This window comes from Xiphophorus couchianus, chromosome 20 (assembly GCF_001444195.1).
Source record: "Xiphophorus couchianus chromosome 20, X_couchianus-1.0, whole genome shotgun sequence".
In the NCBI taxonomy this organism is placed as follows: Eukaryota; Metazoa; Chordata; class Actinopteri; order Cyprinodontiformes; family Poeciliidae; genus Xiphophorus; species Xiphophorus couchianus.
This window is the reverse complement of record NC_040247.1, coordinates 8,523,511-8,536,522: the sequence shown is the minus strand read 5'-3', so window position 1 is coordinate 8,536,522 and position 13,012 is coordinate 8,523,511. Positions and strand designations below refer to the sequence as shown.

Here is a 13,012-nt window from a genome sequence, read left to right as displayed (position 1 = left end):
AGAACATATTTTCTCTACTGTAGAATGCATGGGAGTCTGATTACTATACTAAATGGAGAGAGGAATAAGATTATCCAGGAGTACACTTATGAGTTCTTGCAAATTAGCATCTCTGACCTAAAATTTAGAAGCTAAGAAATACAGTTTTCACTTTTAGTGTCCTGGGAGGCTGTTTACACAACTGTCCCTCAAGCTGTGTGAAGCTTTAATTGCTCTGATGAGCTATGATTATAAGTAAAGGTTATGGGGGAAAAAATGGTGTGCTATAGATGGAACTGCCATTTAAACATTTGTGAATTATTACTATAAAAATGAAGAATATTTAAAAATCAAAACATTTAAAAGAATAACATAGCAGGAGAACTTGCTAAATTATGATTTTTGATGACTTATTGTCTCCTGCTTCCCCACAACTTCACTTACATCTCATAGTTCAAACAAAGGTCGGTCTTTGATTTTATGACCAATTTGATTTTAAGGTGAACTATGCAGCGGTAACGTTTACGGTTACAATTCTGTTGCAGTGTAACCAAACAAATATCCTCAAAAATATCCAACTTCGTGCTACAGCTGGCATGGTTGGCATTCAAACATTATCTGGATAAATGTTTTTCACACACTTCCACATTTCACAACCCACATATCAGCCATGGCTACAACCTGCTTTAAAAAAGCTTTTCAGTGTGTTTATACTATCCTATTATGAGACAACCTTCTCAGTGAAACAAAATTTGTTCTTACCAGCATTTTTGTTCTTTTTATCTGCCTAAAAACACATTAATGCACCACATTACTAAAGCATTCAGTCCCCCTCATTCAGCTCCTTCAGGTTATTTTTGTATTTATGTCCTTATTATTAATCCACATGGTATTTATACTTAAATCATGAAATGCTCTTGATGCTGGATTTACAGTACCATTAACCGGACATTAAAATGAGCTATGTAAAACTGGAAATAGCAAATATGTCAAATGGGCCCTGACAATAAAATTCCTGTCTTTCATCTCTTCAACTCTGGCAAGAAGGAAAGACAAAAGTCTGTTCATTTTGAATAAAAGCACAGTGTGACAGAACTGGCAGGACATAAGGAGGATGAGTGATGAAACCAGCCCACCGAATAGATAAAGGGAGGAATAGAGACAAATTTAGATTTCATGAAGCCATCAATCACAGAAATGCTCCCTTTACACTAGAATGGCTTGAGTTAGGCCATTTTGACGTATACCTATTTCGGCTTAGATAGTCCAACTGGCCTGAAGGATTTTATCTAGCAGGTGCTTTTGTTCAGTAAATAGGGCCATTACCTTATCAGTACCCTGGTAATGGCCTCAACGCATCTCACAGTTGTACAATTGTTCCTTAGACTTCGACTTCGACTTCGACTGACTTTGTTGTCATTTTCAATGCACAGGGTGTATACAGAACGAAATTTCGTTGCATACGGCTCAGGATAATGTTTGAGGTTCCAATGTTGTGAGTAAAATAAAATACAGTATAAAATATGAATATAAATCTAAATATAAAATATAAAGTGCAGGACTGACAGTAAAATAGAAGTTATTTAGCTCTGTACATGTGCAAGGTATAAAGTGGAGACCAGTTTTTGAGTGCAGTCCAGTTAAGAGCTCAGCAGTCTGATGGCAAGTGGGAAAAAGCTGTTTCGGAACCAGGTGGACCTGCACCGGATGCTGCAGAACCTCTTTCCAGAGGGCAGCAGGGAGAACAGTCCATGGTGGGGGTGTGAGGGGTCACTGATGATGTTTCGGCCTCAGGACACGCATCCTGCATCGATGGTTGACCTGACACTTCGCCCTTTTGCCTGAGCTGGGTGTGGAAGGTTGTTGCCGAAGCAGTTTCTCCTTGTGTGCCTTCTTCTCACTCACATGAGAGTTACCGAACTCTTTTGCAAGCTCAACCAGGAAGTCCACCCGTCTCTCCTGCACCCCAATGCATGCCTGATAAAGCACATGTGCATTCAGTGCTGCCATGTCAATCATGTTTGCCAGGTTTGCTGACCAGCTGTCACATAGTGATGGAACCTTGGTCACCCCCCGCAAGATTATGACTGAAATAAATGCCATTAGTTCTTGTGAACTAAATAGGTGAAGCAGTCACCTATTTATCCTCCACAGCACAAAAGGCTGCATGCAAATTTGCATGTGCAAAGTCTCCCAGATTTCTTTTGCTTACACTTTTTGCATGATTTTTTTGAGGTGGATCAACACAATTAATTTGGTTAGTTTATTTCTAAACTGTCATGTTATACCCTCTTAGCTTTATTTCAAAGAGAAACATTACTAATTTCTTTTAGAAAAACCTTTGCATATTTTTTGAAACAGATTGTATGTTTTGCAAACTCTATGTACATTTGGCAAAATGACCTGGATAATGCAGCACAACATCATGGATCAGCTGCAAAAGGTCACATCTCTCCAAAAACACTTCATGTATGCTTCAAAACTAAACTGAAGAGCACTACCTACAGGAGATCTGATCTCCTGCAGGTATCATAGATACCCACCCCCAACATGGACAATTCACACTCCCACCTTCTGGCCCGACGGTCAACGGCCACATTTACAATTGAAGAAGGGATGCTAATTTGAGCCATCAGAGTCGTCAGGGTGGACTCCGGCCTTTTGGCCCTGTTGAGCCGATATGGGAAGGACTCGAAAACCGTATCATCCTAGTGTTTATCCATTTAGCTGCAGATTTATTTCTACTCAAATCATTAAAGTAAAAATTTATGTAAAATAAGCAAAGGAAGAAGACTTAGTGGTAAAGTCACTTAATCTGAATTGCAGAAGGTATAAAGTTACCTTTCTGTCTACAGTCTGAGGCAGAAAAGCTGACTTTCTACATAAATATACTCCACAAGATGATAAAAATGAAAATAATGAACATCATGTGTAAATATTAATCATTTCACATCCATAGAATATTACTTTTAATATTGTTCTATAAATCAGACATTATGAGAAAGGGAACTAAACTTTACTGCAAGAAAACACAAATCCTGCATAAAACGATAGGTTCATAAATGTGGACTTCATCTTTAACCAACAAAGATAATCTGTAATACATCTTGCTTTGGGCCAGATGTTTAGTCATGAAGGAATGAGGAGGTTTTTAGTCCCCATATCTGTCCCATGCTTCCTCTTTTCAAAAGATTACTTTCCACAGATGTGACCTTAAAACATCTTCTATATGAGCTACAAAAAATGTCCATAAGTTTGACTTAAAAATAAGAATTAATCTTGAAAACTCTTTGCAAAAATTTTACATTTTCTGTTTTGTGAATACTCAATGGGTGTTGGTTGACATTACATCACAGTATTGATAATAGAAATGTATCTGATGTTCAGCACATCATATTGTCTACAGCTGAACATAGGTTACATTTGCAGCTCTTCAGTAACTTGGTCTGAAATAATGCTTAATCACCAACAAATGGCAAACAGGAAGAAAATGAAGGTTTGATAATCAGTAATTCTATACCAAACTAAACCTTCCAGATAGGTCTAAAAAAACAGTTATAAATAAAAAGTTATTTGAAAATATAACTTTTTTACAGTTTACAAAGTGTAAATTGATAAACCAAAGATCGCGTCAATAATTTGTGTTACTACCCTTTGTTTTCGAACCAGCATAGAATCTGATAAAAACATGCTTTTGTAGAATTAATGTTTAATCAACCAATTCTACATAACAGTTGCTAGAGATCATTGTTTCATATATAGGTCAAAACACATTCATTAACTGAAAGAGAAACAGCTCTGGAGGCTGAAAACTAAGAATGAAGCTACTGAGCTGCTACCAAGGTGCAATTGTGTTGACTGTTCCATCTCATGTCATTCACCATGGCAAGACTAACCATTAGCAAGATTTTACGATGCTCTTTTTGTTCTTTTGAAAAAACAATGAGGACTGTAGACTGAGTGGTTGGCCAAGAAAACCTTAGTGCAGAAGATTAAAGACAGATTTCCCTTTAAAACTTTAAAATGTCCTACAGCACCATAAACTCAGAATTGCAGTGTTACTCCGATGTACCCAACTGCTGTTCTGTGAGGTTTGACCAGAAGTGGCTTTTATAGAAGAGCTGCAGCCACAATGCTGCAGGCGTGGCTTTGACTGTTACTGTTACGCACACAGTAGGTTTGTCTGTCCTTTCCTAGACTGTACATGGACTGGGTGGCTGCAAACAAACTGCCCCTTATGCAAATAGTAAAGTTGTTTTGATCTGGCCTGACATCTCCAACATGAAAGCAAGGCAGAATGACTCAACTTTGAACAAAATCATAGGAATTCAGGTGCAAAAAATAGACATCAGTTCCTCTAACAGTCAAAATTCTGAGTAATTTGGGTTTGGCAAAGGGTTCTGCTTGTGGGCTGGTTCAATAACAGTGAAGCACCATATAAGTGTCATTGCAAGTTTCAGGCTGCTAACATACAAAACCCAAAAGGTACAAAGTCGTAACCACTCCCTATAATATAACAAAAACAATGTTTTAAATGGCAAAATTAGGTTTACCATCAAACTGAACAACTGCTGTTGGTGCTAGGGAAAAAAAGATTCAGTGCAGTAGTGGCAGGAGCAGCTCTATCTTTTCACAGTGCTCAAGACAAAACTATTGTCAGGTTTCTCAAGTGGCATTATGTGCACACAGCATGAAGCATCAGTCTGAATCTGCATAGTGGTTAGCTATTTGTCTTTGTCTGACTTGCATCAGTGCAGTTGATTTCCCCACAAAGAATCAGCATCAACATTTTTTTCTTCATGCTGCAGGGCAGCAAGTCTGAAATGTTTCTCTGTTCTTGACAAAACTCCTTTGGCTTTAATTGAAACAAACAACACAGAAAAGAAATGTGTAACTTCAGATACTAACAAATCCTGTTCAAATTCTTTATTTTATCACATAAGAACACAAAAACAGAACTATTTCTAAACAAATGTTAAATTTGGGGCTACAGTCGTATGGGTGTCTCAGCAGCAGCAGATTTGCAACAATGAAAATGTAGGTGATGCTCATAATGAAAAAAAATTATGTTTGTATTGAAAACATTCTTAACACAAACCCCTGTTGATACAAATATAAGAATATGAGCTATGACTGCCTAAAAACAATACAGGACACATTGAGAGTCATTATTCTCACACTCAGACTCCCCTACAGTATAACAACTATAACACATCATAGTCTCAAGCTACTATGATGCCACCAAAGTGAGTATTAAGAAACACAAAGAAGTTTTAAACCATCAAGAAATGACTAACTGTAAAAATGAGCAATAAACAATGCCAGAACACAAAGTTTAATATAAAATGTAAAACACAGTTCCGCACACATGAAAGAATTATGAAACCAACCATCATTACCAAAATCATTCTGTCAAACTGCCAGGAAATGACAACTTGTCATTTGAGAAATCAGACAAAAATGATTTGCACAACTAAAACATGTCCAGGATTAATGAAATCATCCATTTAAGGTGAATAAAGTACTTAGATGCATATTTGCAGGTGGTTAAAGTCTGCAAAGCTAAACTTGTGTGTATTTCTAAACAATACATACATCTGAGTCTAAGATGGCTCTACTGAGCACCCTCTCAGCTCTGACAGATATCGCCCAAATTCAAACAAGGGATTGCGCAAATATTTAGAGGAAAATCCGCTCATATTTATTTAGATAAACCACAGGAAAAAATACCACCTGCTTTAAGTTGGGGGTAATTATTTTGAAGGAAATGGGGGGAAAAGTGACCTGTTCTGTTGTTAGATTTACAAAAAGGTGATCGAAGATGTGAAAGAAGGTGTAATTCATCCGCTTTTCCAGTGTTGACTATGTCATCTTTGCAAAATGATTAATTTCAAATTTACAAAAGAAGCCTGAACCTGATCACAGAGAGGTATTTGCTGAGCAGAAGATGTCAAATGAGCTTTAGAAACATTATCCAGTTTTGATTTCTTGAGTCAAATACTACTAATAATAAAGTACATAAGTTTTTCCATCTCTTTGATCATTTCATTGCATCTGTTGTGTTTGTGTCTAAAGAGAAGGAAACTACAAACTGATGCAAAAGTATGTGCAAATTCATTTAGTGTCTTGGATTGCATTAGTCCAGTTTGCTTTTCGACTCTAGTACAGAAATAAAGAGACGTGTGCAGACAAACAGTTGTCAATAATTAATAAGATATCACTACTCCATTAATTCACACTTATTTTTTCACTGAAGCAAAACAATGTTAAACTGAAAACAACATAAACTATATTTTATGTTATGTTGTTGCTGATTCTGTAACATCTTCAAAATGAATTTAAAAAACATGTAAACTAAAGTTTCCATTTATCTCTTCACTCTATTTTCTGTACATATTTAATGCAGTTCAGGATCTGGATCTTATCCATGCAGCCACCATTCCAGAGACAGAGCATTCTCCTTGATGCAACAGACATAACCACCTGAGACACCTGATTGATTTGTTTACTTTTTCAAAATATCTGTTACAATCGCATTATTTTTTTTAACATTTAGTCATTTAATTGCCTTTTTGTAAATGTATGGTGTATGTGAGACCCATTAGCTGCTGTACATAGTTTGCTGCTTACCACATAGAGTTGCTTCCATAGTAAAGCCCATTCCTGAAGAGTTAATGTCACCTCAGTCACAATTGGATCTTCCAGAGGCACCACAGTCTCATGTGGTCTGCACCGAAAAAGAAACACATATTTTATTAACAGGCCATTATTTCAACACTAAACAAATAAGAGACAGATCTTTTGATGGGTTATTTTATTTTGATGTATATCAAACAACAGAAAAATAAACATATCACGCACATACTATCCTCATACATACTATGGATATATATATTCACAAATCAATATGTATACAGTTCAGGCAAAACCTTATACAATTCATATTTCTATATTGCATACTGTACATATACATAAACAGGAACATCTTGATTTATTGTATCATAATAAATTATTTTTACCTTAATTTAAAGTGAAAGTTGAGGGAACCGAAAGAGCACAGAAATGTGATTACATATTCTGCACTTAGACTATCCAGATGGTATCAAAGGATGATTATTGTTATCATTCAGGGTTTAACTAAAATATCAGCAGTGGAAAGGTAGGATGAAGATGATGTAATGCAAATGAGCCAGGATAATTATTTCAAAAAATGTAGAACTGGAGTTGTAGTGAAGGACACTTTACCAAAGAGTAGATAGGACAGAGTTCACAGAAATAAGCTTTAAAGGGGAAGAGTCACAGAGTTATGAACAGGTCTCAACAAATAATAACAGTATACTAAAGAAAATGGTAAATAAAAATGTACTGAAAATGTTTTGTAAGTTTATTGTACACACTTTCAAGTACAAATTTTAAACCAACTATATTGTATATTAATTTGCTTCTAGTGATTCAGGTGGACTGGTGGGTGAAAAAAGAAAATGTTTCAACCATAAAAAATATATTTAAACCAGAGGAAGAAATGTGAAGTGTTGTTTTTGTGACGGAAACATTGGACAAAGAACCAGAGAGATGCCTCGTTCAACAGGTGACCGTCCAAGGTTTTTGTGGAATTTTTGTGCCTTAATAAAAACAAGAAAGATTTATTGAGCTACTGCACTAAAAAAGGTCTGGGTGGAAGATTAAGACCTTCAGAAAGCTTGAAGAAATATTGACATGAAATACTGTGATGTGGAATATTTTTTTCTAAATAACCTTTAAGGAACTTAAACAGTAAAAGCTTAAGTAAAATAAATAATCAGAAAAAGAAAAAATCTTGCTTCACCTCTGAACATAACAAAATGATTCACATTTTATATCTTATTTTATGTTTTTATTTTCCTTTCTTCTTTGAAAAGGATGGTTGCCCAGAGGGTGAGATTGTTGGTTAAAACTGAAAGCTGACTCACAGTTTCAGGCTGGAAGTCAGAAATAATAATGCGCCCTACTATTTATTTACCCTGCCATGGATGCCATGATTTTTCTCTTGCATCCTCATTCTTTTTCACCATGTATTCCCATTTCTCAGCCAGCTCACTCTTCTTCTGTTTCATAACTGATAAATTAATAGGAGCAATGTACCAGATTTGCTGATCTCCCAGCAGAGCAGCAGATGATAACTGCCTGCTGAGTTCACCCACATCAATTGTGTTTCAGGGTTTTTTCTCCTCTTCTATTCCTTATATTTTTCCTTCATTTCCCTTTTTCCTCATTCACTTCATGTTGCTCTTGTTTAAGGTTCGTTAGTTTTAACTTCACCTTTTTAGCCTAATATCTTTCTTTCTGTTGTATTGACAGCATGTATGATGAATCTGCTGTAGATCAACACCTTTATCCCTGGAGCATCTCTTTAAACACCTTCAGTGTTGTATAAAATTTGGAGAGGTAAGTTATCGTCATTTGGTTTATTCATTTTAAATAAGTACAGTTATTATTTAAGATTGTTTTTTTTTATTTGTTTGTTTTTTTAGCATTCACCCTGAAGTCACACCCAGCTCTTTTGAAGTGTAAAATTTAACAAGAAAAATAGCATCTTGTAAATAAATCATTGTAAAAAATGATACAACACTGTTTCGTGGCTGAATTAGGTCTGATAAGGATGGATCACCCTCATGCTGTGGCCTAGCCACCTCTAAACAGACCATAATACCCCTGTTAGCCCCATTTCAGTTAGCTCAAGTTTTGTATGCTCTCTCTTCTTCCTATTCCCATTTCATCTTCCATTTTCTCCTTGCAACACTCCTATCCAATAATTACTTTAGATTTTATTTTTACTTTTTGCCTTTGACTTCTTGATTCTGGTTTATTTTTATTCTCTTTTTTTCTGGAAATGTGCATTCGTATTCCCTCTGATCAAGCATCGTTGCACATCTCACTTCTGATCCACGATTTCCGTCCTCCGGTAGTCTCAAGTCATCTTTGTCCCAGCTGGCTCTTCTTACTTGTTGCCCTTCTGCTATCTCCAATCCAAATATTTAGCAATCTCATAATTACTTTCTGTATCCCTTCTTCAACTTTTTTAGAGATTAGAAGTGCTGTTGGCTATTTTCCTTTATTTGCCTAAAAATGTTTAAAACACACAGCTGCTCTTCCAACATTAAAAGCATTCAACCCTTTGACCCTTAATAACCCCCATGTGTTCCTTCACTTATCCAGTCATTGATCAATCTTTTACTTTTATAAACACTAAATGCATCTCCTAATGACTTTGTTTTATTTATACATTCCAAGATGATATTCATGATTTATCTTGACTGCACGGTGGTGTAGTAGGTAGCACTGTTGTGTTGCAAAAAGAAGGTTCTGAGTTTGAATCCTGGCATGGAGTTTTTTATGTTCTCACTGACTTCCTCCCACAGTCTAAAAACATTGCTGTAAGATAACTGACCTCTGTAAATTGCCATTGGGTGTGAGTATGTGTGTTTTGTTCGTCCTGTGTGTCTCTGTGTTGCAGTATGATGGACTGGAGACCTGACAAGGCTGTACCCCACCTTTCATCCAGTGACAACTATATTTAGTCATCAGCCCCTCTGCAAAGATTAGTGGGCAAATTTATGGATGGATACATCATCAAGGTGCTTTTTGGAGAATTAAATCACAGACATAAATATAATTTATCAACATTTTCCTCAAATTTAGACTCATTCATCTTTCTTTATGGTCGATATAGAGCATGAGGCAAAAAAAAATCTGGAGATCTAAATTTGATTTGCACTGTGAATAACTGTAAGCCTTTCACATACAACACTTCACATTTTCCTGCTGCTGTGGTCAAGCACACTCTGAATCCCACCTCCAGCTATGACAGCAGAAGTGAAAGCTCCTTCTGTCCAAATACTGTTCTCCGGATTCAAAATGTCCTCCAGGCCATTTTTAAGAACAGCTTCTATTTTATTACACAGATTGTCTCCAATAAAACCTAGTGTAACATTTATCCACTGGCCTTTACCTGACCCTTCAAACTAAAACTTCCTCCCCATATGGCCGTTTACACAACATTACTCATGTTGTGAGAATGGTCAGAGCAAGATTCAACTTATATTCCAGATTCAGCTCAGATAGCATCTGCTCTATATGGTTTTACTAGATTTTTTACTTTTTATGTTAACAGAAAAAAATGGTTAGCATATGAGTATTTTAATAGGGTTCATGTACCAATGTAGTATTTATGTAAGCCATATTCTTTGATGATGTTCCTCTAAAAGACAGCAAGGACTGTAGCCTGATTCATAGAGAAAGTGTCATTTTGTAAATTTTGAAATAAGTACAAAATAGGATTAATTGTATGTTGTAGAAATTATTTTGGTACTAACTAAGCTAAAGGTTTGGTCTGACTTAACTTCAGACAGTGAGAAAAAATGTGTTTATGTATTTTTAGTCAGTGTATGCTGATATCTGGTTTCTACTGTACATGAGTACAACATGATTAACTTTTCAACAACTTTCTTACTGTACTTATATAGTTTTTAGGCTTATATCAACTAACAAATCAAATATTGTAAACCTTTTTTGTCAATTGTATTTTTTATTTATTTTTTTTAAGATTTTGCTGGTTCTAGTGGCCTTAATTTGAAAGTAGTTCGACAGGAAAGAGGGTAATGAGAGAGGGAGAAGACATGCGGCAAATGTCACCAAGCCGGGAATCGAACCTGTGATCACCCCCACTGGGACTAAGTCCTCAATATGTGGGTCGTGCTTTGCCCCTGCACCACCACAGCACCCAATTGTATTTCCTTTAACTCTTGTAGAATTAAATCAATAACAACTGCATAAAATCTTTTAGTACTACACTAATCTTCCAACCCATCAACCTAGCTTTGAAAATACAACAGCAAATTTTATAAAACATTTGGAGTCGCAGCATGACACAGTCAAACTGACAGGGCAAGTCCGACAGGTAGTGTGAAGCAGAGAGCTGCGACTGAAACGCAGGAGGTCTCCCTCCACCCAAACAGTGGGGAAAGTTGAAGAAGTTGGTCGGATGCAGTAGAGGACATGTTGCCCTTTAACACGGTTGGCTCACCTTGGTTATCATTTTTATGTTGAGGCAGCAGACAACTGCCTGCTGCCTCAGACTTATTTCTGATTTCAAGGAGTAATCAGTAATCAATTTATATGTTTGGCATTACTAATCTTTACAAAGCTGCATTGGAGGTGTATTGCACTACTTAATACACCTTCAATGTATATTATGCTTTTTTAAAACAATCTTACAATGTCTGTAAAAAGATACTCATAATGAAACCTGCCTCTAAAGTAATTATAAAGTGGAACAATTTATGTGGTTGTTGAATATCCATTTCTCATACACCTCAGTTGTCTTCACTTTCATATGCTGGAAGGTCTTTTTTTATTATTTCTAATTATTTCCCTCACTCCTATCACTGAATGTTAGCTGCTCCCAGCTAAAGTGTGAAAGCAGCATCCGAATGAATGTGGCTGTCTAATCAGTTTTCCTCCTCGAGATGAATTCAGAGGACACGAAGGTCCTCAGAGACGACCGTTAGGAAATAATTTTCATATAATGGAACTATAGAGACCAAGCCAAGATTACTTTGTGTAAATTTAAACAAAAAGAAATACCACAGGGACAGCCAATTATGAAGTACTTTTCACTAAAAATGCTCATATTTGGTGGATAGGCTACATTCCCAGCTTCTAAAATTTAGAAAGTACTCTGTAACTCTCCGTATTCTTCAGCACTTATTTACTCTGGAGGTTAGTTTGAAAGAGGAAGCAAAGGATTCCTTATTTCCACTTAATTTGCTATCTGTCTTTAATTATGTAAAAAACGATATCATGTAAATTGGCATTGATTTTACCACTGGCTAATAAGACTTTTTTTCTCTTAAACAAGCTTTTGCAGTCATTATGCAAATGTATTCAAACATGCCACATTTACCATTAAAAAAGTGTTTTGTTCTATTCAGGAAAAAGGTCTTTAAGCAACCCATTGTAAGACAAAAAAAATACTGAATAACATTTTAAATGTCTTACAGAACAACACGTACACTGTAGACACAAGTGAGTTAGTTCCGCATTTTTTTGCATAATCACATCAGTGCTGCTGTGAGTTAAAGATGTTATTATTCAGTTTGGTGCAAAAGTGTTTTGTACTTTGCTTGCTAAAATTATCCACTATGGAAAAGGAAACAGGGGGTGTCTGACTAAAACATCGAAAAACAAAAGTATTTGATGCTAACAAGAAATTTAATGAGGTTGTTTCCTTCTGTGCTCTGATCTTACCATGGTGTAAGGCTGAATCATGTGGAGAGAAAAAGGAACTAAGACAGAGTAACATCCACATTTTATTAGCAGACTGAATAATTAGGCCAACCTTTATCAGTGTTATTGTGGTAAAAATGTTCAGTGAGGGGGTTATAAACAAGACATTCAAGGGCTAGATTTTTATTAAACAGTAGGTTTGAAGGCCAGCTTTTGATTTGCAGAAGTCTAATTATTATAGCCAGTTTAATTTATTAAAATTTGTATTGACAAGATCTATGCTTTCTACCCTGCTTCTTTATTTAGCTCAAGTTTCTGATTAAACTACTTGTGAGTCACAGTCAATTAATTTTTAGTATTAATAAAATGTTCAAAACTAAAATACATTCTAAAGATAATTTAATTTAAAAATCATTTTTAAAAGTTATAAGAACTTTAGGAGTCAGAGACCACAGTGAACAACCAGATGGATTAGTTTACAGTTACATGATGATACCGACGTTAGGCTCAAACATTGTAAAACAAATTCAGCAGTTCATAAACTCCATGAACATTTTTCTTCCAGTTAAAAAGCGGCTTTATAATTAGGACTTTGGGGTAAAACTGATTCCTCTATCTATAACTTTGACAATGTCTGTTTTATAGTTCAACTAAACTATGGTGTTCTCTGATGAACTTTGACTCTGAAAATCTTGAGATGTTTTCAGTTACTTTACAAAATTCCTAGGAAAGAGGACTTGATTCAGATTTGGGATTATCTTAGATATGA

At 35.7% G+C, this 13,012-nt stretch overlaps 1 protein-coding gene across 8 annotated transcripts in view; it reads right to left on the bottom strand.

Annotated features, from left to right (window-relative positions):
* The window catches only part of LOC114135611 (dedicator of cytokinesis protein 3), a 159,174-nt gene that overhangs the window by 67,234 nt on the left and 78,928 nt on the right, over positions 1–13,012 (bottom strand). For all 8 annotated transcript variants that reach the window (XM_028003044.1, XM_028003038.1, XM_028003035.1 and 5 more), the window contains exon 5: positions 6,610–6,706. In XM_028003044.1, the coding sequence (XP_027858845.1) occupies positions 6,610–6,706 (97 nt within the window). The remainder of the gene's footprint in view (positions 1–6,609; positions 6,707–13,012) is intronic.